The sequence below is a fragment of the Ovis aries genome, chromosome 5 (genome assembly GCF_016772045.2).
Source record: "Ovis aries strain OAR_USU_Benz2616 breed Rambouillet chromosome 5, ARS-UI_Ramb_v3.0, whole genome shotgun sequence".
NCBI classification, from domain to species: domain Eukaryota; kingdom Metazoa; phylum Chordata; class Mammalia; order Artiodactyla; family Bovidae; genus Ovis; species Ovis aries.
This window is the reverse complement of record NC_056058.1, coordinates 62,162,275-62,185,673: the sequence shown is the minus strand read 5'-3', so window position 1 is coordinate 62,185,673 and position 23,399 is coordinate 62,162,275. Positions and strand designations below refer to the sequence as shown.

Here is a 23,399-nt window from a genome sequence, read left to right as displayed (position 1 = left end):
CAGAAAGTAAATACAAGGCTCTTGAGAATCCATATTGCCATGATTAAGAAGCATGTAATGGGAAGGTGACAGTGTAGTTTTCACTGTCTTGTTTATACCCACAAAAGCTCAGTGTGCTGATGATCTTTAGTTTAAATTTTTCCATAAACCTGGTTCCTTTTCACCAAACTTAATTTCCCCTTATCTTTGGATCCCTTGTGAATGGGAATGATGTCCTTAGCATATTTGGAAAGGATAAACATGAGTCATGATGGATACATTCTGGTTTAAACTGTCTGTTTCAATAGTTGCTGACCATTTTAAACTATTTCTAACAAGGCAAACTATTTCTGCCAAGACACAAAGTCTCTATATTAATGTTAATTTTGAAATCCCTAATTAAAATGAAGAGGGTAAAGTGAAAATTAGATTCAGTTTTGATAAAATTATAAGAATAAAGAAATCCTAATTCTGGTGCATGATCAATAAGGAAACAAATCACAGAGAAACAGAACCTGTTTCTGCTGAACAGGACTTGAAGGAAAACCCTGTATAAGATCTAGTTCCTGTCTGGAAATGAAGTGGTACTTTTCCATAATGTGTTAAACTCACTTTGAGCCCACAGGTCACTGGTTCCCTAATGTCCCTAATGTGCTGGGACAACCCAGGTCACTTACTAAGATTAAGATCCTGGGGCCTTCCACAGTAATCCATTGAAAAAAATCTTGGGAGGACTGGCCAGGGAATCTGCATTTGTAAGTAAGTTTCCCAGTGGATTATTTTCCAGGACGTTTATGTAGCATATTTTAAGATTCATCACCTTCAACTTTTCTCTAGAAGATTGTCTTGATGGGATCCAGAGATGGGATATTAAGATCCAAGTGGAAAAATAATTGTTTTTATATCATCCCCTAGCCTGTCCAACTAGATAGAATGATCATATCAGGCAATGATCATGTAATGGGATCAACTTGGGAGAAGAAGGAGAGATTGGTATCACTTCTTCATCCAAACTGGCAATATATTTTTCAAGTGTCTGGTATTCACTGGTTAATTTGATCAGCCCATGTGAACTTGTCAGCAGATGAATGGATAAGAAAGCTGTGGTACAGATACACAATGGAGTATTACTCAGCCATTAAAAAGAATACATTTGAATCAGTTCTAAAGAGATGGATGAAACTGGAGCCGATTATACAGAGTGAAGTAAGCCAGAAAGAAAAACATCAATATAGTATTCTAACACATATATATAGAATTTAGAATGGTAATGATAACCCTGTATGCGGGACAGCAAAAGAGACACAGATGTTTAGAACAGACTTTTGGACTCTGTGGGAGAGGGAGAGGGTGGGATGATTTGGGAGAATGGCATTGAAACATGTATACTATCATGTAAGAATCGAATCGCCAGTCTATGTCCGATGCAGGATACAGCAGGCTTGGGGCTGGTGCACGGGATGACCCAGAGGGATGTTGTGGGGAGGGAGGTGGGAGGGGGGTTCATGTTTGGGAACGCATGTACACCCGTGGTGGATTCATGTAAATGTATGGCAAAACCAATACAGTATTGTAAAGTAAAATAAAGTAAAAATAAAAATTAAAAAAAATTTTAAAAAAAGAAATGTAAATTGGGGAAATATAGAAATTGAATTGATATTATAGATTACTATAAGAAATGAACTCTGTGGCTTTTAATTAACCTGTGTGAGCAACTATCAAAACATACTTTGCAAGAACTATAATATCACTTTCAAATTCCTTTTTCAACATTTTATTATCATGTACTACCAAGCAATCACATTTGAGATCTGAATTTCTATAAATTGTATTTAATTCAGTTTTTATCCTTGGTTAGTGATAGACATATCATCTCTTTTTATTGGACACTATTATTTTTGGCCAGCAACCCATAAAATTAAAATTTATTTATACTTGCCTACTAGAAAGAAAAGTATAACAATGTTTTATCAAGGAACAAACAGGGAAAGAAAAGAGGAAAGATATTAATTAATGAATTTCAACCAGAAGAATGAAATAATGTAAAAGTTTTACCAAAGCTAGATTGGAGGGGGAAAGTAATCCACTTTCATCAGAATGTAAAAGGTGAATTATTTTACCTTAATTTAACATAAAATGTAAAATTCAAACAAAATAAATTATATTAAAATTCACAGCAAATGTAAAATTAGATACAATAAAAATATCCTTGATATTTAGAGCATGATATTCAAGAATATATTTTAATTAAATTTTTTTACAAATAAGTATATTACAGAAAATATATCTAGGATCATTGATCTTGACTTTTTTTTCATTAGAATAGTTTATCCATTGTTATCCTTAGTACTGTCTATTCCGAATATCTTAGTTTCCACTAACATTCAGATAACAATACAATAAAATGAAATAAAATCTTTAAGATAATGCTTCTGATTTATTTTAAAAAATGAAATGAGGATACTATTTTGTCTTGTCATATTTGCTGCCACTCGGATATTTACACTTTAAGAAATGCTGAAAAATGTATAAAATTAACAAAATGACCCACGACATATTTTGCTTTGAGTAGAAACTGATCCAATAAACTTTACAGGAAGAATAAAGTAAAACGAAAAAAAAAAAAAAAAAGATGGTACTCCCTTTTCTGTTATTTTTCCCAAGCCAGGTTATTGCCTCCTTGTGCTAATGTGTCTCTGTCTTATACCTAGTGTTCCATTATGTGCCTTCATTCAGGGGTTGTTAGTAGAAAACAATAGTAACCACCTTTGGTTAGTTTCAAAAGAAGATGATATTTATTAAAAGAATGGATAGTAGCATATAAAGAGTATTCAGGAGAGCCAGAAAACCAAGCTTTGAGGTCATGAAGTTAAAAACAATGCCCCAAATTTGTCTCAAGTTGATTTAGAGGATTTCCTCTGCAGCTGGTTATGTGACAAATTGTCCTTACTTCAGCATCCAGCTTCTGATGAAGAGCCTGGGATGGGATCATTTGATATAACAAACCCAGGTCATGTGTCCATGCCTAAACTGAAAGGGCTAACTGGAAATAAGATCATATATTTTCAACTTCTGTATTGGCCAATTCTTTCTTACATAGTAGGGAACTTCTCAGACACAGGAAAAAGGTTCCTTTTCCATTGATTGTCAAACATTATGTTTTAATTCCAACTTCTTTATTTCCTCCTTTACAGTTTTTACCCATCCTTCAAGTGTCAATACACATTTAGCCTTTTCTAACAATGTTCTTAATGACTCAAACTACATTGATCTTTCTTTTCTGCTCTATCTCACTAATAGACTGAGTCACACAATACAAATTATAAACCATTTTGGTCTCTTTGCCTATTGTCTCTTGTGCATACATCTATTCTCCCAAAGATCAATCATCAGCAACTCCAGAATAGACTCTCTATTGACTGCTTACACAGTTGGGTATTGGGGAGCATGTGTGGCTCTGTTGGGGGCCATCTGCTAATGCTTGTTGATGGGCTTCAGCAATTATAAGCAGAAAAATATGAATTGCCTGCAGTGTGTAAAATGAATATGAGCATAATAAATAAGAGAAGAAAGATCAGAAGCAAACATAGCAGGGACTCAGTCATAAAAGAAATCAGCTTTAGAGAGGGAGCCAGAATAATGACACCTAATCTAATGATGAAATCACTTTCAAAGTGACTGGAAGATAATATTTACAGAAAAGAAATCTGTTTCCAGCCCAGCAGCAGACTCATCCAGAACTTTTTCCCAATAAGTTTCTTGTTCTCCTGGGTAGTAATAGTTGGAGTAAAACATGTGAACACGTCTTTAAAAATTGCTGGGCAGTGTCTTCTTGCAATGATGTTTTTTGCACAATGGCAGTGTCTATCAGATGGACTAATTAAAGAGATTAATTAGTTCCCACAGACCCCCAGTCTCCAAAATCTAATGTCCGATGATCTGAGGTGGAGCAGATGTAATAACAGAAATAAAGTGCACAGTAAATGTAATGCACTTGAATCTTCCCCAAACTGTCCCCTCCACCCCTCTCCCCCAGTCTGTGGAAAATTTGTCTTCCATGAAACCAGCTCCTGGTGCCAAAAAGGTTGGAGACTGCTGCTCTATAGTATCCTCAGTATCTTTTTTCCCATTTAAATCTGTCACTAGTGAAGGTACTTGATATCTCAGTAACCTTGAGTTCTTTGATCATCAGTCTGTGAGAATAAATGAAGTCAAACTAACTTTTAATTGACAAGTTAAATTTCTAAGTGATCTGCTCTCTGGGAAGATTCATTTTAGCCACACCTCTGTCTTTTCATCCTTCCCAGCTATACAGTGGATTTTCTCAAATCTCCAGGAAGGTGTGCATGGGTGCTCGTGAGTGTGTCCACCCTGCAGGGCACCAAGCTTCAAGGGGTGTATTAGCCAGTGTGCTGGAGCCTCCCTGGTGTCATGGCTATACAATGATGTATGGTCAAGTGACCAGAAGGCCCCTCAGTACTGCACCAGTAGGTGGCCCCCAAAGCAGTGCTGCTTGGCTCACCCAAGTTTATTCCGGTAAACTAACTACACCATTCTTTCCTCTCTGAGTTAATCAAGAAATTTCTTCCTGCCCCCTATTTCCCTCCTTCATGCCCTATCTGGATGTGTCTAGGGTCAGATTAAGTATGCATCTGTAATAGCTGTCATAGTGTGTGCAAGGTCTGGACTTCCGCACTGTGGTCAACTGCCACTGTGTCAAGATGGTTCTGCTTGACATCTTTCTTTCATGGGATAGGCTGTTTTGCAGGAGGTCCGTTGGCCCTCTTGTTTCTCTCTGTTTCTACTCAAAGGGATTTCCAGCATCAGCAAGCTGATGTGGGAGATTTGAATGTGGAGGCAGGAAGGAAAGTAGGGAAGATGGACACTTCTAACTAGTCTTGTCTTGAAAAGGTATCAGATTTTGAACCTCCAATGAAGATGTTCTTTGCTCCCAATCTTTTGCTTAGTCATGATAGTAAATTTGCTTCTAAACCTGATCAAAGATATTGTATAGGAAGGACTGCCAGTTAATGAACTTCAGTTCTTAAAATTTTCCAGCTTATTTTGTCTTAGTGTGCGCTTGTGTGCATGCCTAGTCACTCGGTCGTGTCGGACTCTCTGTGACCCCTTAGACTGCAGCCTGCTAGGCTCCTCTATTCATGAGATTCTCCAGGCAAGAATATTGGAGTGCGTAGCCATTCCCTTCTCAAGGGGATCTTCCTGAACCAGGGATTGAACCTGGGTCTCCTGCATTTCAGGTGGATTCTAAGGACAGTCTGATGCTCAAATCTTAAGTCAGTATCTTTTTTTCCATTTAAATCTGTCACTAGTGAAGGTACTTGAATCTCAGTAACCTTGAGTTCTTTGATCATCAGCCTGTGAGAATAAATGAGGTCAAACTTTTTATTGACAAATTAAATGGGCTCCAGCACACTGGCTAATACACACCTTGAAGCTTGGTGCTCTGTAGAGTGGACACACTCATGAGCATCCATGCACACCTTCCTGGAGATTTGAGAAAATCCACTGCATAGTTGGGAAGGAGGAAAAGACAGAGGTGTGGCTAAAATGAATCTTCCCAGAGGGCAGATCACTTAGGAAGCTACCCATGAAGACCTTTAATACTATAGTCACCACGAGAGCAGATCTCATCAGGAAGATATCAGATGTACCCATGTGGTTCCTCTTGCCTGAGCCATGTTGTCAGGCTGAGGGTTTTTCATCTCTGGGTCCTGGTTCTTCCAGGGGCATCTATGCTCCAGGAATCCAGGGGATTTGACATGGCTTATGGGTTTTGGTGAGGTAGAGAAGCAGAAAGAGTGAGCCTTGAATACTCAGAGCAGTATGAGGAAAGGCACCTTTGGGCTAAGGAAACTAAAGCTTTATTAGTAAGCCTCTCTGAGCAGGCTGTAAGAAGTCAGGGGAAAAAATAGAGGGTAGACTGTTGCAAACTAAGTTCTATTTAACAAGCACTTATTGACCATATTTTATGATCCATAAAATAGTCACCATATTTTATGTGTTAACCTTGCATTATGTTTGAGCATATTAGTTATTAATTAGAGCTGGACATTGGAATTGTCTGCAGAATTTGTTTTTGAAAAAGTGCACCAAGGAGATCAGCCCTGAGATTTCTTTGGAGGGAATGATGCTGAAGCTGAAACTCCAGTACTTTGGCCACCTCATGCAAAGAGTTGACTCATTGGAAAAGACTCGGATGCTGGGAGGGATTGGGGGCAGGAGGAGAAGGGGACGACAGAGAATGAGATGGCTGGAAGGCATCACTGACTCAATGGACGTGAATCTGAGTGAACTCTGGGAGTTGGTGATGGACAGGAAGGCCTGGCGTGCTGCGATTCATGGGGTCGCAAAGAGTCGGACACGACTGAGCAACTGAACTGAATGTCTTTTCTTGGTCTACATATACCTCATTGATTTCTTTGGGGACAGAATTTGCAGATCTAAATGAAAACAATACAAAAACCAGGTCAAAAAGTCCTCTATAGCTGATTCTATGCCCATGCCCATTTAAGACCTTCTCTGCGATTGTGAAATGGAAAATTCACAGTGCTTGTTCTTGAGATGCTAGTAGGAGAATCTGGTATGTCAACAATTAAGACCATGTGACTTCTAATGGTTTAGAATGTTCATGAGTAGTGTAAAGATCACAGCATACCCTATCCCCAGTCTTTTTACACTTGTGTAGACAAAGGAAATGGTCTAATTTTTTTTTTTAACTTTTTTGGTTTGGTGTCAAACTATACTATCTCATTTTTTTCTCTTGTTTTCCTACTTTCTGCATCTATTACATTATATAAGAAGTATCTACTCCTTGCTGGTTAGTGTCATTGATGGTGGATTAAAAAAAAATTATTGAGTGAAATATTTCTGATTGCTAATTTTTGTTTTCTCCTGTTCTGGGTGGTTTTGATAATTAGTATTTTTGTTTAAAAAACAGCCATTTTATTTGTTTTTGTATTTATCTTTTTTAACAAAATTGGAGTATAGTTGTTTTACAGGGCTGTTTCTGCTCTACAACAATATGAATCAGCCATATGTATACATATCTCCTCTCTGTTGAGCCTCCCTGTCACCACCCCTACATTCCACTCCTCTAGGTCATCGCAGAGCACCATGCTAAGCTTCCTGTGCTATACAGCAGCTTCCCAGTAGCTATTGTACACATTGTAGTGTATATGTTGGAGAAGGCAATGGCACCCCACTGCAGTACTCTTGCCTGGAAAATCCCATGGACGGAGGAGCCTGGTAGGCTGCAGTCCATGGGGTCTCGAAGAATCGGACATGACTGAGCCACTTCTCTTTCACTTCTCTTTCATGCACTGGAGAAGGAAATGGCAACCCACTCCAGTGTTCTTGCCTGGAGAATCCCAGGGACGGGGGAGCCTGGTGGGCTGTCTCTGGGGTCTCACAGAGTCAGACATGACTGAAGCAACTTAGCAGCAGCAGTGTATGTATGTCAATGCTACTTTCCAAATTTGTCTCACCCTTGCCGTCCCCCTTTATGCCCACGTGTCCATTCTCTACACTGATGTCTCTATTTCTTCCCTGAAAATAGGTTCATCTGTACCATTGTTTTTTAACATCCCATATTTATGTGTTACGATACGGTATTTGTTTTTCTCTATTTGAGTGAATGAATGTGAAAGTCACTCAGTTTTGTCCAACTCTTTGTGACCTCAGGACTATATAGACCATGGAATTTGCTAGGCCAGAATACTGGACTGGATACCATTCCCTTTTCCAGAGGATCTTTACAACCCAGGGATCTAACCCAGGTCTCCCACATTGCAGGCAGTTTCTTTACCAGCTGAGCCACCAGAAAAGCCTTTCTGACTGACTTCAGTCTGTATGTCAGACTCTAGGTTCGTCCAAACCAGTACATATGAGCTAGTTTCATAGACAAAATGTTTTTGTATATATGTTTGTCATTCAGATAACACATAGAAACTCTATGCTATCTCCAGTGATGTCATTTCTTTTTCTCAGTATTTTCCCTCCAATAAGCTGAGCTGGAGCTTGTCTAGCTCATAAGATAGTGTTTTTTACTTTATTTACCATTTTTTAAAATCACAGTTGTGTTTTCTTTAAAAAGAAACATACGTGTTTTTGGCTGTGCTCAGTCTTCCTTGCCGCTTAGCAGGCTTTCTGTGGTTGTGGCGAGTGAGGATCACCTTCTAGGTGCAGTGCCTGGGCTTCTCATGGGGTGGCTTGTCTCGTGGAGCATGCGCTCTAGGCAAGCAGGCTTCACTAGCTGTGTCGCTTGCGCTCAGTAGTTGAGGTGCAATGGCTTAGTTGCCTGGCAGCTTGTGCAATCTTTCTGGACCAAGGATCAAACCTGTGTCCCCTGCATTGGCAGGCAGGTTCTACCAACAGGAAAGTTTGTCATCATGTTTTCTATTATGCTTTGATGTTTACGTATTTATTCTTTCATCTTCTTTCATTTGGCCTATTATGTTCTGTTTCAGCTTTTGTAGGGAGATGCTTATTTAAAGTTTTAAAAAATAAATTCAGTTGGCTATAATTCTAAGCACCATTTTAGCTCCTTCCAGTGGTAACATATGATATTTTGATTGTCATTCAGTTAAAAGCATATCCAATTCTTACAAGAATATTTCCAGTTTGATTTTCTTTATAGCATGAGTTATTTTAAGCTTCCAAATCTTTAAGGTTCTTCTTGTTGTTGTTTTCTAATATAATAAATTGTGGTCATTGGTCCTTTGTGGTATAGAACCTTCACACTTTCTATAAGTCACATGAGTTTTGAAACATGTATATTTTTTACTTATTGGGTGAAGGGATATATATGTCCCAGTGTGTTACCAAATTTTTCTTATAAATAAGTAAGGCTTCAATTTTTTTACTTGCATTTATTTTTTGCAGCATTTATTCCCGGGCCATAAGTTTTTGTTTCTTCAGTTTCTTCTGGGGTATCTTTTTCTTCTGTGCAACCTCCTCTTCTGGTTTAGGAACGATCTGTTCTTTTTCAGTAAGGATCATCTCAGTGTGGCAGGGAGAGCTCATGTAGGGGTTGATCTGACTGTGAGTTCTGTAAGTCCTGCGCCACATCTTGGGGGCTTTGTTCACCTGGATGTGCTCAATGACCAGAGAATCTACATCTAAGCCCTTAAGTTCAGCATTACTCTCTGCATTTTTGAGCATGTGTAGTAAAAATTCAGCACTCTTTTTGGGCCACCGACCCTGCATCCAGCCCCACTGTTTGGCCTGTGCATACCTGCCAACTCCACTGTTGTGACGACGGAATGGCACACGTTGCTTCATTAAAGTGACATCCTTCAGGTACTTGGTGGCTTTTCGAATATGCATACCCTTAACGGCCTGGACAGTTTCACTAGTGTTCTTAAAATGAACACGATTTGAACCTCTTGATTTGCATGATTTTGTGGGGTTTTCTGGGTTGAGTGAATAGTACACCACTTTTAGGGGTCATCTCAGGCCGCTTACTGAAAAAAAAAAAGAGGCATCAGTTTTTTACTATACAAGTAGATTACAAATCTGTCACTAAAGTTTTTCTTCTATTTCTCAAGCTATGCATATGGCAGAACATGCAAGATGTTTCAACCTTTAACTTCAAAATAATTTTTTAGTTTCCAGAAAAGTGGTTTTAATAATAAAAAGAATATCTATATACACTTGACCTAGATTCATGGATTGTTAACATTTTACTCATTTTGTGTTTTATCATTAATAAGTATAGTCTGTATGTGTGTACACACATGCAATTTTTGGTGAACTATTTGAGAGTGTTGTGTCATTGCCCTTTAAACTGAATGCTTAAGTATATATTTCCTAAGAACAGGATACCTTCTTAAATAAAGGGCAGTTATCAACTTCAGTGGGCATCCCAGGTGACACAGTGGTAGAGAATCCACCTGCTAATGCAGAAGACACAAGAGATGAGGGTTCGATTCTGGGGTCAGAAAGATCCCCTGGAGGAGGAAATGGCAACCCACTCTAGTATTCTTGCCTGGAGAATTCTATGGACAGAGGAGCCTGGCAGGCTACAGTCCGTGGGGTCACAAAGAGTCAGACATGGCTGAGCACATGTACACACATCAACTGTAAAAAATATAATATTAATATAATGGTTAAATATATTATCTACATTCCATTTTTATCAGTTGACCCAGTGTCATTTATAGTATTTTTCCCTTTTAATACAAACTCCAGTCTAGAGTCAGGTGCTGCATTTAGTTATCATGTCTCCTTTAATTTGATACATTTCTCTAGCCTTCCCTGTTTTTAGGATATTGACACATTTGAAGAATAAAAGCTGCATTCTCCTCTCTCCTTTTTAATGGGCTCGCTCTTGTTTTTCATTTATCTTCCCTCAGGGTTGTTTTTAAATTATGTGTCTGAGTTGGACAACTGCACAGTGGCCTGTCATTCTTGGGGACTTGCTGGGTAAGTCTGCCCCTCATCTGTGATGTCAACTTTGATCACCTAGTCAAAGTGTTGTCTTATTTCTCCACAGTGTATGTTTTTACCTTACAACTTGGTACTTGAAAACCAATTAGCAGGAATAATCTTGAATTCAAGACTCAATCCTGATTAAATGGGATGGACTCAATGCAAAATTTGATTTAAATGATGACAGTGATGATGCCACATACATAGAAAGAGGGCATGAAAAGATATATTACTCCAATGAAGACGTTTTCTTTTCTTTTACTTTGTGGTTAGACAGCAGGACAGTCAACTTCCCAAACAGGCCCTTGAGAGAGAGCAGGGAATGGAGACTGGCATTTACAATGGTTAGGGGCTTGGACCTGGTAAGACTGCCTATAGGTGGGCAGGAGCTTGATGGATTTGAAACTCCTGCCAATAAATGGAGTATTGTGGCCTCCTTATCCTTTTACTCAGAGGGGGACCAGAGAGGGAAAAGAGAGGAATGAGACTTAAAACCCGTCACTAGTTAAACATCAAATACTGAAGCCAGGCTCTTTATTACAAAATATAAAACCTTTCATGTCTTGATTCTGAGCATCATATCCCCCATTAATGATTCTTGCATGAATTAGTCTATATTATAATTCAATGAAAATACTGACTTTATTTTCCCAATTATTCTAGCTTGCTTTCCACATTTTTCTGGTCAGCCTTCAATATTTTACTGTAAACAGGAGCCCAACATTCTGAGTGTTCCCTCCTAAATTGGTCTTCTTTGTTAAAACTGTGTAGTGATCCACTGTTATTTCAAACAAAAAGTTTAAGTATAGTACACTATACAGCTTTCTCTATAGGTACCCCAAAATTTACCAATATTTTAAATCAAGATTTCTGTTCTTTGGTAACCTCTACACTTTCTAATTGAGTTCACTTTTCTTCTCTTAATAGTTGATTTGGGTAAATTATCTTAGTTCTCATATACCTGTAAATAATTGTCTAATGGATTTTGAATAATTGAATGGATAACATTTCTTGGTTGATGAGGTTTTTGTTGTTGCTTTTATTTTCACTTTTTTAGCACTGCCCAGAATGGACAGTGATTAAAAATCGGCTTTCAGATTATTTGAGGATAAAATATAAAATATCCTTCATTTGAAGATAGTTGGTCTTTGATCCTTGATAATTTGAGCTTTTCTTCCTTCCTGAAGGGTGATGATAATGTTTCCATATGTAGACTTACTGTATTTATCCTTGGCAGTAGCAGTTCTCTTTTAATCTAAAATGTGAGTTTTCTTTCATTTTGAGAAAAAAAAAATCAACTACTTTTATTCAAATTTTGCTCTTCCACCTTCCTCTTATTGTTTCTTTAGAGCTTCTACAAAATCCATGCCAGGACCCTCCGTCTGTCTTCTCTGTCACTTAATTGCTCTTCCGTCTCACTCTCGCCTCTTTCTGTCATTGCCTGCTTGGGCAGTGTTTTGGGGTAGACTGATGTTGATAGTGTGCTAAGGTCTATTCCTTTCTTTAATGGTAAGGGTTTTTTGCTTGTTTACTTTTTATTCAACTCAACAGAAGGATGTCTTTTGGTTTTATTATTCTCAGACTGTGATGGAGTGAAGATTTCATCTGTGCTATTTCTTAATAACAAAGTCTGCAAGATAGCAAATGAATCAAATAGTTGTTCTTTTTTATTGTTTTCATATGTTGTTACTGTTTTGTTTGCTTTGCTTTTGCCCTCCATAACACATTTTCTTCTTGAGCCTCCATACTCCATAGTTTAAGTATTTCTTCAAAATACACTCAATGGCACATTATATTTGGGGGGAGAGAAAAAAATTCTGATTAACAATCATTTTTGACCCTGAGTGTCATTTTGGATTCTCTGATTTGGCAGACATAAAGATCCATGAAACTGTTACTGTTTTATGTTCATATAAATGTCAAGTTACGTGACTGGTATATTGGCTACTTTGAGGTTTAGATAATTAGAATTTCAAGCTGAGTGTAAATAATGAATCCAGTCTGAGTATAAGCCAATAGTGATATCTGACACTATGAAAGACATTCTCCATTTTAGCTCCTATTGAAAAAGTTAAACAAAACCCTGGATATGAATAAACACAAAGAACTCTTCTACGTATAATGAGTTCAGATCAAGTGGTGTATAGGTAGCCTGGGAAATACATTCATCTAGACATTTACGTTTTCTCTGTGAGGACAAGTGTTAAACTAGTCTGATATGAGTGACAACTATTTCCACTGATCACTCAGATTCTCAGTGTTTTATGTGAAGTCTCTGTTCACAGTCAGTTTTTTTTTTTTTTTCAAGTTTTCAATTAGGTATTGTCCCTAAATTTAAACAGTTCTATATTTGTCCCCTACAAAAATTTTTGGTGTATAGACATAGTTAGTTGATGTTTTGACTTGTTAAATCATTGAGTCCAACTATTTCTGTCTGTCATCCCAACTATAAATGACAAGTGTTCACCCAGTTTTGTGGAAGAACCACCAAACCATGACTATATATATTTGGTCAGGATGTTCTAAAGGAGAAATGGAATAATATTACAAAATGCAAATGTATTAATTCCTGAAGCCCCCCTCCATTGTTAAACCATTTTAAATCCAGTGTTCACTGCTAATTAGGATGTTAGACAGTAATTAACCTGACTGTTACACAATCAGATCTGTAGTCTTTTTCCCTTGAAAGGTGTTCTTTTTTTAAACTTGCATTCAAATTGCACCTGGCTTTGTTTACTCAGTTATTCTTGCTTATGTTTGCCCAGGCTGGTAGCACTTCTCAAAGTGGAAAGATGACTTTTACAGGGGTGGCTGAAACCACGCTGGGGACTCCGGAGACCACAGGGAGCTCTGAAAGCCAGGCTCAGTGGCAGGTGAAAATGTGATTCTGAGAGGCGTGACTGCGATTTTGAAGCCATAATGCGTCGTCATCTTCCCCCCAAGTGACCATGTGCACCTGCTCTCTCTCCAGATATTTACATTTTCTCAGAATATCACTGTTTAAAAAAAAAAAAAAAAACAACCCAAAAACAATACCATGGATTCTGTCATCCTGAATTGAATTTCCTATGTGGCTAGGGCGAGGAAACAATGGTGATAAATATGCAGGGAAGAAAGCTAGATGCCTTTTTGAAAAGGTTCACACGGGTTTCATTTGGAAGGTGTTTAAAAGGTTCTGTTTTTAAATTATTTATTCCCCCCTGGGGAGGCCTAATATCCAATCAGAAAGCAGAATGAGGCTGCATTGTGCAGATTCGCAGAAGCCTTTAGACTTTGCCCTCTCCCTCTAAGCTTAGGCTGATGAAGAATTCCATTTTCTTCTGGGTCTCATAGTTCTCCTGCCCTCCTGTTGTTCTCATACACCCCTCTGCTAACAGAGGAGGAAACTTGGGGCTTTTTGTTTCCTTTTTTGCTGTGATGAACATACAGGTGAGTTTCAGGGAGGAGGAAAGTCTCTCCTATTCTTGGTTCTTTTGGCTGTTGCAGTAAATAAATGGACACAATGGAGGAAAAAGATAATAACTCCTATGGGAGTTCATAGGAATATGAGACTCAAATGACCAAAGCAGACAGCTGTTTTACTGTTTGCGGGGGCGGGGGGGAGGTGCGGGTAGGGGGGTACAATACATTTGTAAAGAGTTGACAAGACAGAGGGGTTTGGGTGAAGGGTAGTAAATTAGAAAGTAAAGTGGTAAAGAAATAGCAAGGTTTGTTGATAGAGCCTTCTCTGGTGATAGGACTTCCTGGTACAGGGAGGGATCCTTTGACATGGGGGATTTATTGCCTGCTTTTGTTAACACAAGTTTATATGTCTGGTGCACAGTGAGGTCAGACAAACTGAAACATCAGAGTTTGGAGCGGAGAAAGGTTTATTGTAGGGTCAAGCAAGGAGAAGCGTGTCTCATGCTCTAAAGGCCCCAAACTCACTGAAGGGTTTTGGCCAGGCGTTTTTAAAAGACAGATGAGGGAGAGTTTGTAGGGTCTGTGATGTTTTGTGCACCGTTCTCTGACTGGCTGATGGTGAGGTAACGGGGCGGTGCCACAGGGGTAAACAGCATGAGAAGGCCTCGGGTTATGTGCTCATGGTCATCAAGTAGTTAACACCTTCCCTTTGTTGGTGAGGGAGAGGTTTTTTTTACATCTGCTAAACAACTCAGGAAATGCTCATCAAATACTGTTGTCTAGGTACTTCAGAGAGGAGCTAAAGCAGAGGATATGAGGGAATGCCCCATGGGATCCTGCTAGGTTTCACTTTCCAGGATCAAGGAGGGTCAGTGTGTCCTTCTCGTATCAGTTGTTCAAGTAACTTTAACTGCAAACAATTGATATACCAAAGTGACATATTTGGGGTAGCCTTCCCTAAACTCCATCATAAGGAAAAAAAAATGAAGCAAAGTATCTTTCCATAATATCAGTAGTAGTAATGATTATAATGCTAATAGCAGCAATTATTTGAGATAAGTAAGGTTACCTTTTCCTCAGATTTTAATCACGCTCTCACTGAATCATCAATAGAAGTCACCATTTTAGTTACCATATTTCATTTGAGAAAAATGACTCTCAACCAAGTGAGGTAGCTCCCTCAGGTCACACTGCAAGGATGAGATGGTTGGATGGCATCACCAACTCAATGGACATGTGTTTGAGCAAGCTCCAGAAGACGGTAAAGGACAGGGAAGCCTGGCGTGCTGCAGTCCATGGAGTCACAAAGAGTTGGACAAGACTGAACGTCTGAACAACAACATAGGAAATGAACAGTTATCAAACAGCTAACAATTATCTTGTGATTACTACTGTGAAGTGTAACAAAGAATAGGAAGTGCTTATAGCAAGAGAGCCTATCTTGTATGGATATATCTTCTTCATGGCAGCCTCTGCCTCTCATCCTAGAAGCTACAAGCATACTTTGTTTACCCACTTCCTTTTCAATTAGAAAAAAGGAAAAGAAATGTAGCCCATGCTGACCGCTTGGAGCTGGGAAGCTGTTGAAGTGCTTCTGGGAAATGTTTTACATCCTGATAAAGGCAGACATGGAGAAGACAATGGCACCCCACTCCAGTACTCTTGCCTAGAAAATCCCATGGACGGAGGAGCCCAGTAGGCTGCAGTCCATGGGGTCGCAAAGAGTCAGACACGACTGAGTGACTTCCCTTTCAGTTTTCACTTTCACGCATTGGAGAAGGAAAGGGCAACCCACTCCAGTGTTCTTGCCTGGAGAATCCCAGAGATGGGGGAGCCTGGTGGGCTGCTGTCTATGGGGTCACACAGAGTCAGACACGACTGAAGTGACTTAGCAGTAGCAGTAGCAAAGACAGACATGGAAGGAGGGACCTCTCCATTCTCTGGATGCTAAGGGTCTCCCTGTGATGGCTGGGACTCTTGTAGCTGTCTTAGGAACCTAGGAAACAGCAGACAAGTAGGGAGAACGTAGGGACCTGATGAGCTGTCTGAACACCAGTGTTAGCCCTGGAACTCTATCCCCAGGTGGATTTTTATGTGAGGAAATACATTTATTTTTGTTTAAGCCATTTACATTATAGCGTGCTATTGATTGCAGCTGCAGAGTTCCTACATGGTAAGGAGGCTTCCCCAAAGAGGCATTAGTGGTGGCATATAAAGGATCAGTAGTTGTTAGCTGGATGAAGAAGGGGTAAGAAGAGTTGCACACACAGGCAGGACAGAAGACCCCAAGGTTGAAGTGGCATGTCATATTTGTAAAATGGAAATTAGAACAGTATGGAATCAAGTTTTAAAAATGAGAGGGAAAGCAGTGCATGATGAATTGAGAAGTGAGAAGATGCCAGATCATGTAAGGACTGCAGGCCATGGCAATGGGATGGAACATAAACCCAAGAGTGAGAAGTTTACTCTAAGGTTTGTTTTGTTAGCAAGAGTTCATGTGCCTGGCACAGTGAAATCAAACGAAGTGAAATGGCAGAGTTTGGATCAGAGAAAGGTTTATTTTAGGGGCAAGCAAGGAAAATGGGTGTCTCATGCTCAAAAAACCTGAACTCCCTGATGGTTTGTGGGAGAAGTATTTATAGGCAAATTGTGGGTGAGACCTGCAGGACATATGATTTTCTTCTCATTGATTGGTGGTGGGTGACAGGATGGTGCTCCAGGAATCTTGTGCTCAGCCTGAAACGACCACCCTCCATCTAGATGAGAGCCTTGCTTCCTTCAGAAGAACTAAAAAATGCTGTTTTGTATATCCCTTGAAGAGGAATCAGGATTCTGTCTTAATAGCTGCAATATTGTTCCTTTGCCCTTTTTCCTTACTTCCCTGGTTAGCAACTTAAATCTGCTCTTTGGTAGGAGGCTGAAGCCTTTATCCTGCAAATAAGAAAGGGGGACACAGAGTGGCTTCTGTGCCCAGGGTCCTGCTTGGATTCAATTTTCAGCAGAGTTCTATTAAGCACAGTGACTTGGAGTATCTATAAGCACCAGAGAAAGTGGAAGGAAGCATGGGAGACTAGAGAATGGAAGATACAGAAGAGAGGGACTGGCACAGTGGCTGTTGGGAGGAAGATCAAGCAGAAGTTTGCAGATTATGTCAAGAGTAACAGCTGTTCTGCTCATGTGTAAGTGGGCTTGAGGTCAGTAACTCTGCCTGTGGACTTTCTATTCATCCTGGCCCTCAGCCCCACAGGCACAGACATGTGACCATGAGGGTCTTTAGAACACTTACGTAGTCATCATCCTTCTCCAAAACCTTGTTTTGTTTCAGAAAATGTGGCGACTAAGACTGGCCTATCTCTGCTCAAATTCTCATCTGAATTAGAGGCATGTTTGTCCCTGGAGCCCTGGTCTTATGGCTCCCAGTCAAGCAATCTTTCCAAATTACCATTTTTCTCCACAGTTATTTCTAGAAGATGTTTAAGACTTAAATAGGATCATCCAGAATCTTATTTTGTTTATAAATCTGTGGCATTACTGCATTAATCCTTTGTCAGACAGTCACAATGTCTAATTCTTCTCTCCCCACCCTCACCTCTCATGGCCTTGCTGATGATCAGAGGGGTAAAGTACAGAATGCGAGCTAAGAAATATACAAGTGGTTGGGGCAAGGATATGGGGACAGTTTGTCTCAGATTTGTTAAATAAGACAAGGAGGCAATGAGACTAAGGGGGCTCTACTGCCATGGAGGCCTAATAAGCAGCAAATAAGGCTGGAAATAGGCCAAGGTTATGAAATTGAAAGCTATGGGCCACTGATCACCAACAGCAAAGTAGGGTTTAGGCTATAGCCATCAATGACTTTCTTTTCTTCCTTTTCTCTGTAAATTTCTTTGCTGAGCTTCTGTTGCTGGAGCACTCCTGAACACTTGTGGTTTGGTGTTTGATTTGAAATTGATTTTTGCTAAAATAAACTGAAAAGTGAAGGTGAAGGTCACTCAGTCATGTCTGACTCTTTGCAACCCCATGGCCTATGCATTCCATGGAATTCTCTAGGCCAGAATACAGAAGTAGCCTTTCCCTTCTCCAGGGGAATCTTCCCAACCCAGGTATCGAACCCAGGTCTCCCACATTGAAGGCAGATTCTCTACCAGCTGAGCCACCAGGGAAGTCCAAGAATACTGGAGTGGGTAGCTTATCCCTTCTCCAGCGGATTTTTCCAACCCAGGAATCGCACCGGGGTCTCCTGCATTACAGGCAAATTCTTTATCAATTGAGTTATCAAGGAAGCCCTTAAACTGAAGCATATGTGAAAAAAAAATTAAAAAGGTCTTTTACCAGTTCAAAACTACTGATTTGGGGCTTGATTGGTTACTATTAAATCCTCATATTAATATTACTAATTCAGAAGCCCAGTATTAGAACAGAATTTATTTCCTCTGGTCAGGAATAGACTGGAAGTCTTTTCTTTCACTAATTGTCTTTCATTGTTCTCTTTGTCTCCTTAGGAAATTGCTTTTGAATACTTGGCTAACTCTTTTTTTATTTTCTCAATTGGTGCCTTCTTATGGCTGCCTGATAAAAATCTAATTTCCTTCATCTGGTATATTTTAGATCTAGCTTCCTTTACCTGCTGTATCATATATTCATAACTTGAGTCTTTAAAGCACGGTGCCAGATTTGAATATGGCAAGAAAACTGGGAAGGTCTAGAGTGGCTGGCAATGTCTCCCACCCTCAAGTCTAAATTGGATTCTTTAGTCACGGGATGTCACAAATAGCCCAGAAAGGGAAAACCATAGCTGTTATTCTGATCATTCCAAGACATTGGTTATGATGATGATGGAAGGAAACTGAAGTTGGGAGGAAATTTTTAAAAAATACATGATGTATTGGGTAGTGATTTGTGTATGCATTCCTCATGAATGTCCCTTGGTTTAAGGAAGCGTTGGCGACTAGATGTTTTCTTCTATTCATGTTAATAAAGTCTCCTGAGATAGAGTATGGTCTCTGCCTCCATCTTGATCATATAACATTAAGATTCCATAACCCAGAATAGAGGGTATTGGTACAGACACTTCATATACATTCATGAAATAGTTGATTATTTAAATGTCATCTATACATGCACAGCTATTAGAATCCTGGGTTGCAGAGGAAGAAAACTATTTTATCCTTTTAGGTTCTTGTGTCTGGTCAAAGAATTAAGTTGACATGAGACTGATTCGTAGGAAAAAGTCAAATTTAATTTCATATGCATGGGAACCCCACTTACATGAGAGGACCCCCCAAAATATGAGAGATTCAGGTACAGAAATGTAAAATGAAGTATATACAGTTGAACCTGCAAAATGTGGGAATTGGGGCACCAATCCCCAAACAGTTGAAAACTGGCGTGTCATTCTACAGATTGTCCTCTCCATTTGTGGTTCCACGTTCCTGGAACACAATTTTTTGAACAACTGGACTTCTCTGGTGACTCAGACGGTACAGCGTCTGTCTACAATGCGGGAGACCCGGGTTCGATCCCTGGGTTAGGAAGATCCCCTGGAGAAGGAAATGGCAATCCACTCCAGTACTATTGCCTGGAAAATCCCATGGACAGAGGAGCCTGGTAGGCTACAGTCCATGGGGTCGCAAAGAGTCGGGCATGACTGAGCGACGTTCCTGTAGATTATGCAGTACTGTAGTATGTGTCTATTGAAAAAAAATGCCTGTATAAATTGACCCACACAGTTCAAACCTGTAGGTTTGACACAGTTCAGTGAGAGTCACCTGTACACCATCCTGAACTAGGGGATGAGATAGGGCCCTGGGGCTTCCAAGAATAAGAGGGTTATTCACAGAAGAAGAGAGGATGTTTGTTGTGCCATACTGATGGGCCAACATCTAAATTTTACCTCTGGTCATAACTCTTTTTCTAGGGAAGATAACCCAATTTAAATTTTTCTCGGTAGTTAAGGGGCCACGGTTTGTCTTGAGCCCACATGGTCTCCCTTGCCATTAGCTCAAAAAAATCCACATGCCAGAGTAGTATTGGGATGGCCAAAAACTTTATTGGGGTTTTTCTGTAACATCTTATGGAAAAACCCAAATGAACTTTTTGGTCAACCCAGTACATATTGGGGAGGCCTTTTTTGAACAGCTTCACTGGGTTTTGTGTACGGAGAGTCTGTTCCCTGTCTTTCTCTATTTCAGCACAAGTAGAAAAATGCCACATGCTAGTTTAAGGAGGAATAACTGAAGTGTATGTGGAACAGAGGCTACAGCTAGTCAAGACGCAAGGCAAGCAGTTAATATGAGCTGGGTAGGCTTCTTGTTTTACCCAGAGAGGATGTTTGCAGCCTGTTATGTTTATTCCCTTTTCCTAGTTAACACTTTGTGCTTCTATGAGAAAGAAGACATTACTTACAGGGCACCCTTCTGCCTTCTGTCTTATATTCTGATTCTATGGGAACATTTTAAAATTCTGTAAATTGCAGATATCTTGTAGGCATGTGGATTCTGTCTGGTCTGGAAGAGGTTCAGTTCAGTCGCGTCTGACTCTTTGCGACCCTGTGGACTGCAGCACCTCCCTGTCCATCACCAACTCTTAAGAGTTTACTCAAACTCATGACCATTGAGTCAGTGATGCCATCCAACCAGAACAAAATCTTTAACATAAGTTAATTTTTATACCTATAGGGGAACCATGATTTTTACCTTTCCCTGATTTTTTTAAAAAAAAAAAAAAACGATAGATTTACCCTATTGTGACTCTGTAGTGTTGGGAGCTCACGTTCTAAAGTTCATAAAAATCAACCTGATACTTGAATCTGAGTATCAGTCCTGTTGATAGAATGAGAAATTAGGCTTTATTAACCCAACCCTCCTCCAACACACTATTTAGATATGACCAGTTTTCTCTCTCTCACTGAAAATCTTCCTTTTTGCCTCAATCTACTTGGATATGCGCAGTTTCTTTCTTGGAAATAATGAAGTGACAAGTTTTCTATAAATAGGAGAGAAATCATGAATATTTTCCCATTGTTTTGACAGTTCAAAGGACTTTAGTGCTTAAAATGATGGTTGGGAGATGTAAGTTTCGTGATAGAACAGTTTGTTCCCTGGGATTACGTACTTGAATTGTTTTCTGTCTGCAGCATAGATGAAACCACCAGCTATAGATTAATAAATTCATCAGCCTAGATGTTTGGCATAAAGGGAAGCCATAGGAAGTGATACAAAATAAATAATTTAAATCTCATGTTCTTCTGATTGACAGCTATTGTTCCCAAGAATATGACAGGATCAGTTACACCTATGAAAATCAAACATCTTTCTAGCCTCTTGCTTTGCAAGTGCAAAGCTCTCCTTCACTGCAGAAGCACACCTAAAGAAATAGATCTTTTTGGCAGGACCATTATCTTTCTTGATGAGATATGAACATATTAGAGTTGATTCTCATGTGAAATTACCGATGGTGTTAGACTGAAAGATAAAATAAATGAATTCAGTTCAGACTAACAAGATGTGAAATCAGATACGAGAGATGGATGGATATACACCTTAAACCTTATTTTTAAAACATAAAGATCACAAACACCTGGGAGATGTTTTGTGTTCAGCTGGAAAGTAAAAGTGCAATATGTTTAGAAGTATCTGGAGGCCTGATTGCATTTATTTTTGGAAGGATGAGGTGCTGGTAATACAAACACTGGTACATCCCCAGAGTTTCAAAGCAAGCTTAAGGTGGTTTCACTTAGGAAGCATGTCCCACTTCTTGAAATATTCTTGCCTTGATAATAAATAGTAATCTGGAGAGAATCTTGTACTGAAATGGGAATGCCTTTATTAATACTTTTTTTTTGAATATTTAGTTTGGATTTCATACCTGGGCTGAAAATAAAATTTTTATCCTGTTGGGTCAGAAGGCAAGCAGAGACTTCAGTAGTGCTGTTATTTTAAGCACTCTCTTCCTTTTCCAGCTCTTAAATTCTAAAATTACTTTTTGAAAACTGTGCATTATTATGAATATTGTTGGTTTGTGTGATGGATGGCTCCTTCCATTAGGGTCTAGAAATGCACTTGTGAGGCTATGTATTCATCCCATGAGCCTAGGAAGGTCTGAATAAAGACAGATAGGAACATACTTGCCTGTTAATTTTACTCTCCTAACAAGGAGGGTTGACAGTGAACAGGTAAGAATAGTTCTGGCAAACGAAGCTCCCTTCTTATCCGTTACTTTGATGGATGTATCAATCACCTTATGTGAGTTTTTTTTTTTTTAAATTTTAAAGCCACTAGGTCAAGTCCAGCTCTTTTGCGACCCCATGGACTATAGCCCGCCAGGCTCCTCAGCCCATGGAATTCTCCAGGCAAGAATACTTGAGTGGGTTGGCATTTCCTACTCCAGGGGATCTTCCCAACCCAGGGATTCAACTCACATCTCCTGCATTTGTAGGCAAATGCTTTACCACTGAGCCACCTGGGAAACCCTATGTGATAAATACTGACAGAAAAAAATGGGGATTCATTGGTAAATATTGAGACTCAGATCTTATTTTCATAGCTTAAGGTTAACAAAGAAGTCAGAGATTTTAAAGGAATAACCTACAAATAAATCACTAAGTGTTAAGTCACTAAATATTTACCTCTCTTCACATCAACACCAGTGCAGGCATTGAAAAAGTTCTTTCTCCTGATTGTGTCAAAGTCCTCTGTAGAAAGATATTTTTCTCCATATTTTCAATTGAATGAGCCTGATATTAGCTGGAATGACTTTTATGATGTTCCCTTCCATTTCTCTTTGCCAACAGAACCATCAGCAATTAATGATGAGGATAAAGGGACAATCATAAGGGAACAGGAGGAGGTAGAACAGCAAACAGGACCTGGAGGGGAACTAATGTTGAGGGGAAAATTGTATAAAAAGAATGATAATCTGACGTGTTGTTTTTCTTGACTTTGCTATTGTAAAGAAATAGGGAACTGACCTCTCTTAAGGCTGTCATGACAAATGATAGCAAAATCGATAATGATTATATCAGTATCTCAAAGTGTTAGTGTTACCAATGAACGAAAGAAACATTTCTAGTAAAAATAATTACAGTCACCTTTAGGATAGGTACAGAAATTTGAGCAAATGAATATTAACTTTACTCTCTGCTGACCTTGGAGTTCTGCAGTACTAACATGAGCTTGATTTCCAAAAAGAAACTCACAAGATGATTCTTTGTGGGCTGCTGCTCCTGGTTTTCTTTTGTTTGTTCATTTGTTTCTGACCAGTCCTCTTGATGGCTAAGTGAAATGGAAATTCCCTGAATCGGGAGCACTGGTCTTCATCCCTTTGGAAGGCCCATTGGCAAGCTAATGTTAAGTGTTCTTATACAGGTGTAATTCTGGAAAGAGTTTTCACCTCGAATGCCACCATATAAATCAGTCTTAATGCCCCATTAAAACAAATGAACATGTGCTAATGATACCAACTCATGCTTCTTTCATGAACAACAGTTGGGGCTGGGGATACAGAGCTCTTCTGTGTCCAGTGGAATGTGTCCGTGGAGACGGGATTGCTCACTTTCATGGACAAGCTAA

At 39.4% G+C, this 23,399-nt stretch overlaps 1 protein-coding gene and 1 long non-coding RNA gene across 2 annotated transcripts in view; one reads left to right on the top strand and one right to left on the bottom strand.

Moving 5' to 3' along the window:
* LOC121819660 (uncharacterized) overlaps positions 1-23,399 on the top strand; it is a 499,391-nt gene that overhangs the window by 4,867 nt on the left and 471,125 nt on the right. The window lies entirely within an intron of this gene.
* Positions 8,862-9,339, bottom strand: LOC101112058 (large ribosomal subunit protein uL22-like). Its single transcript, XM_042250656.2, has one exon. The coding sequence runs from the start codon at positions 9,322-9,324 to the stop codon at positions 8,884-8,886; it is 441 nt and encodes a 146-aa protein (XP_042106590.1). The 5' UTR covers positions 9,325-9,339; the 3' UTR covers positions 8,862-8,883.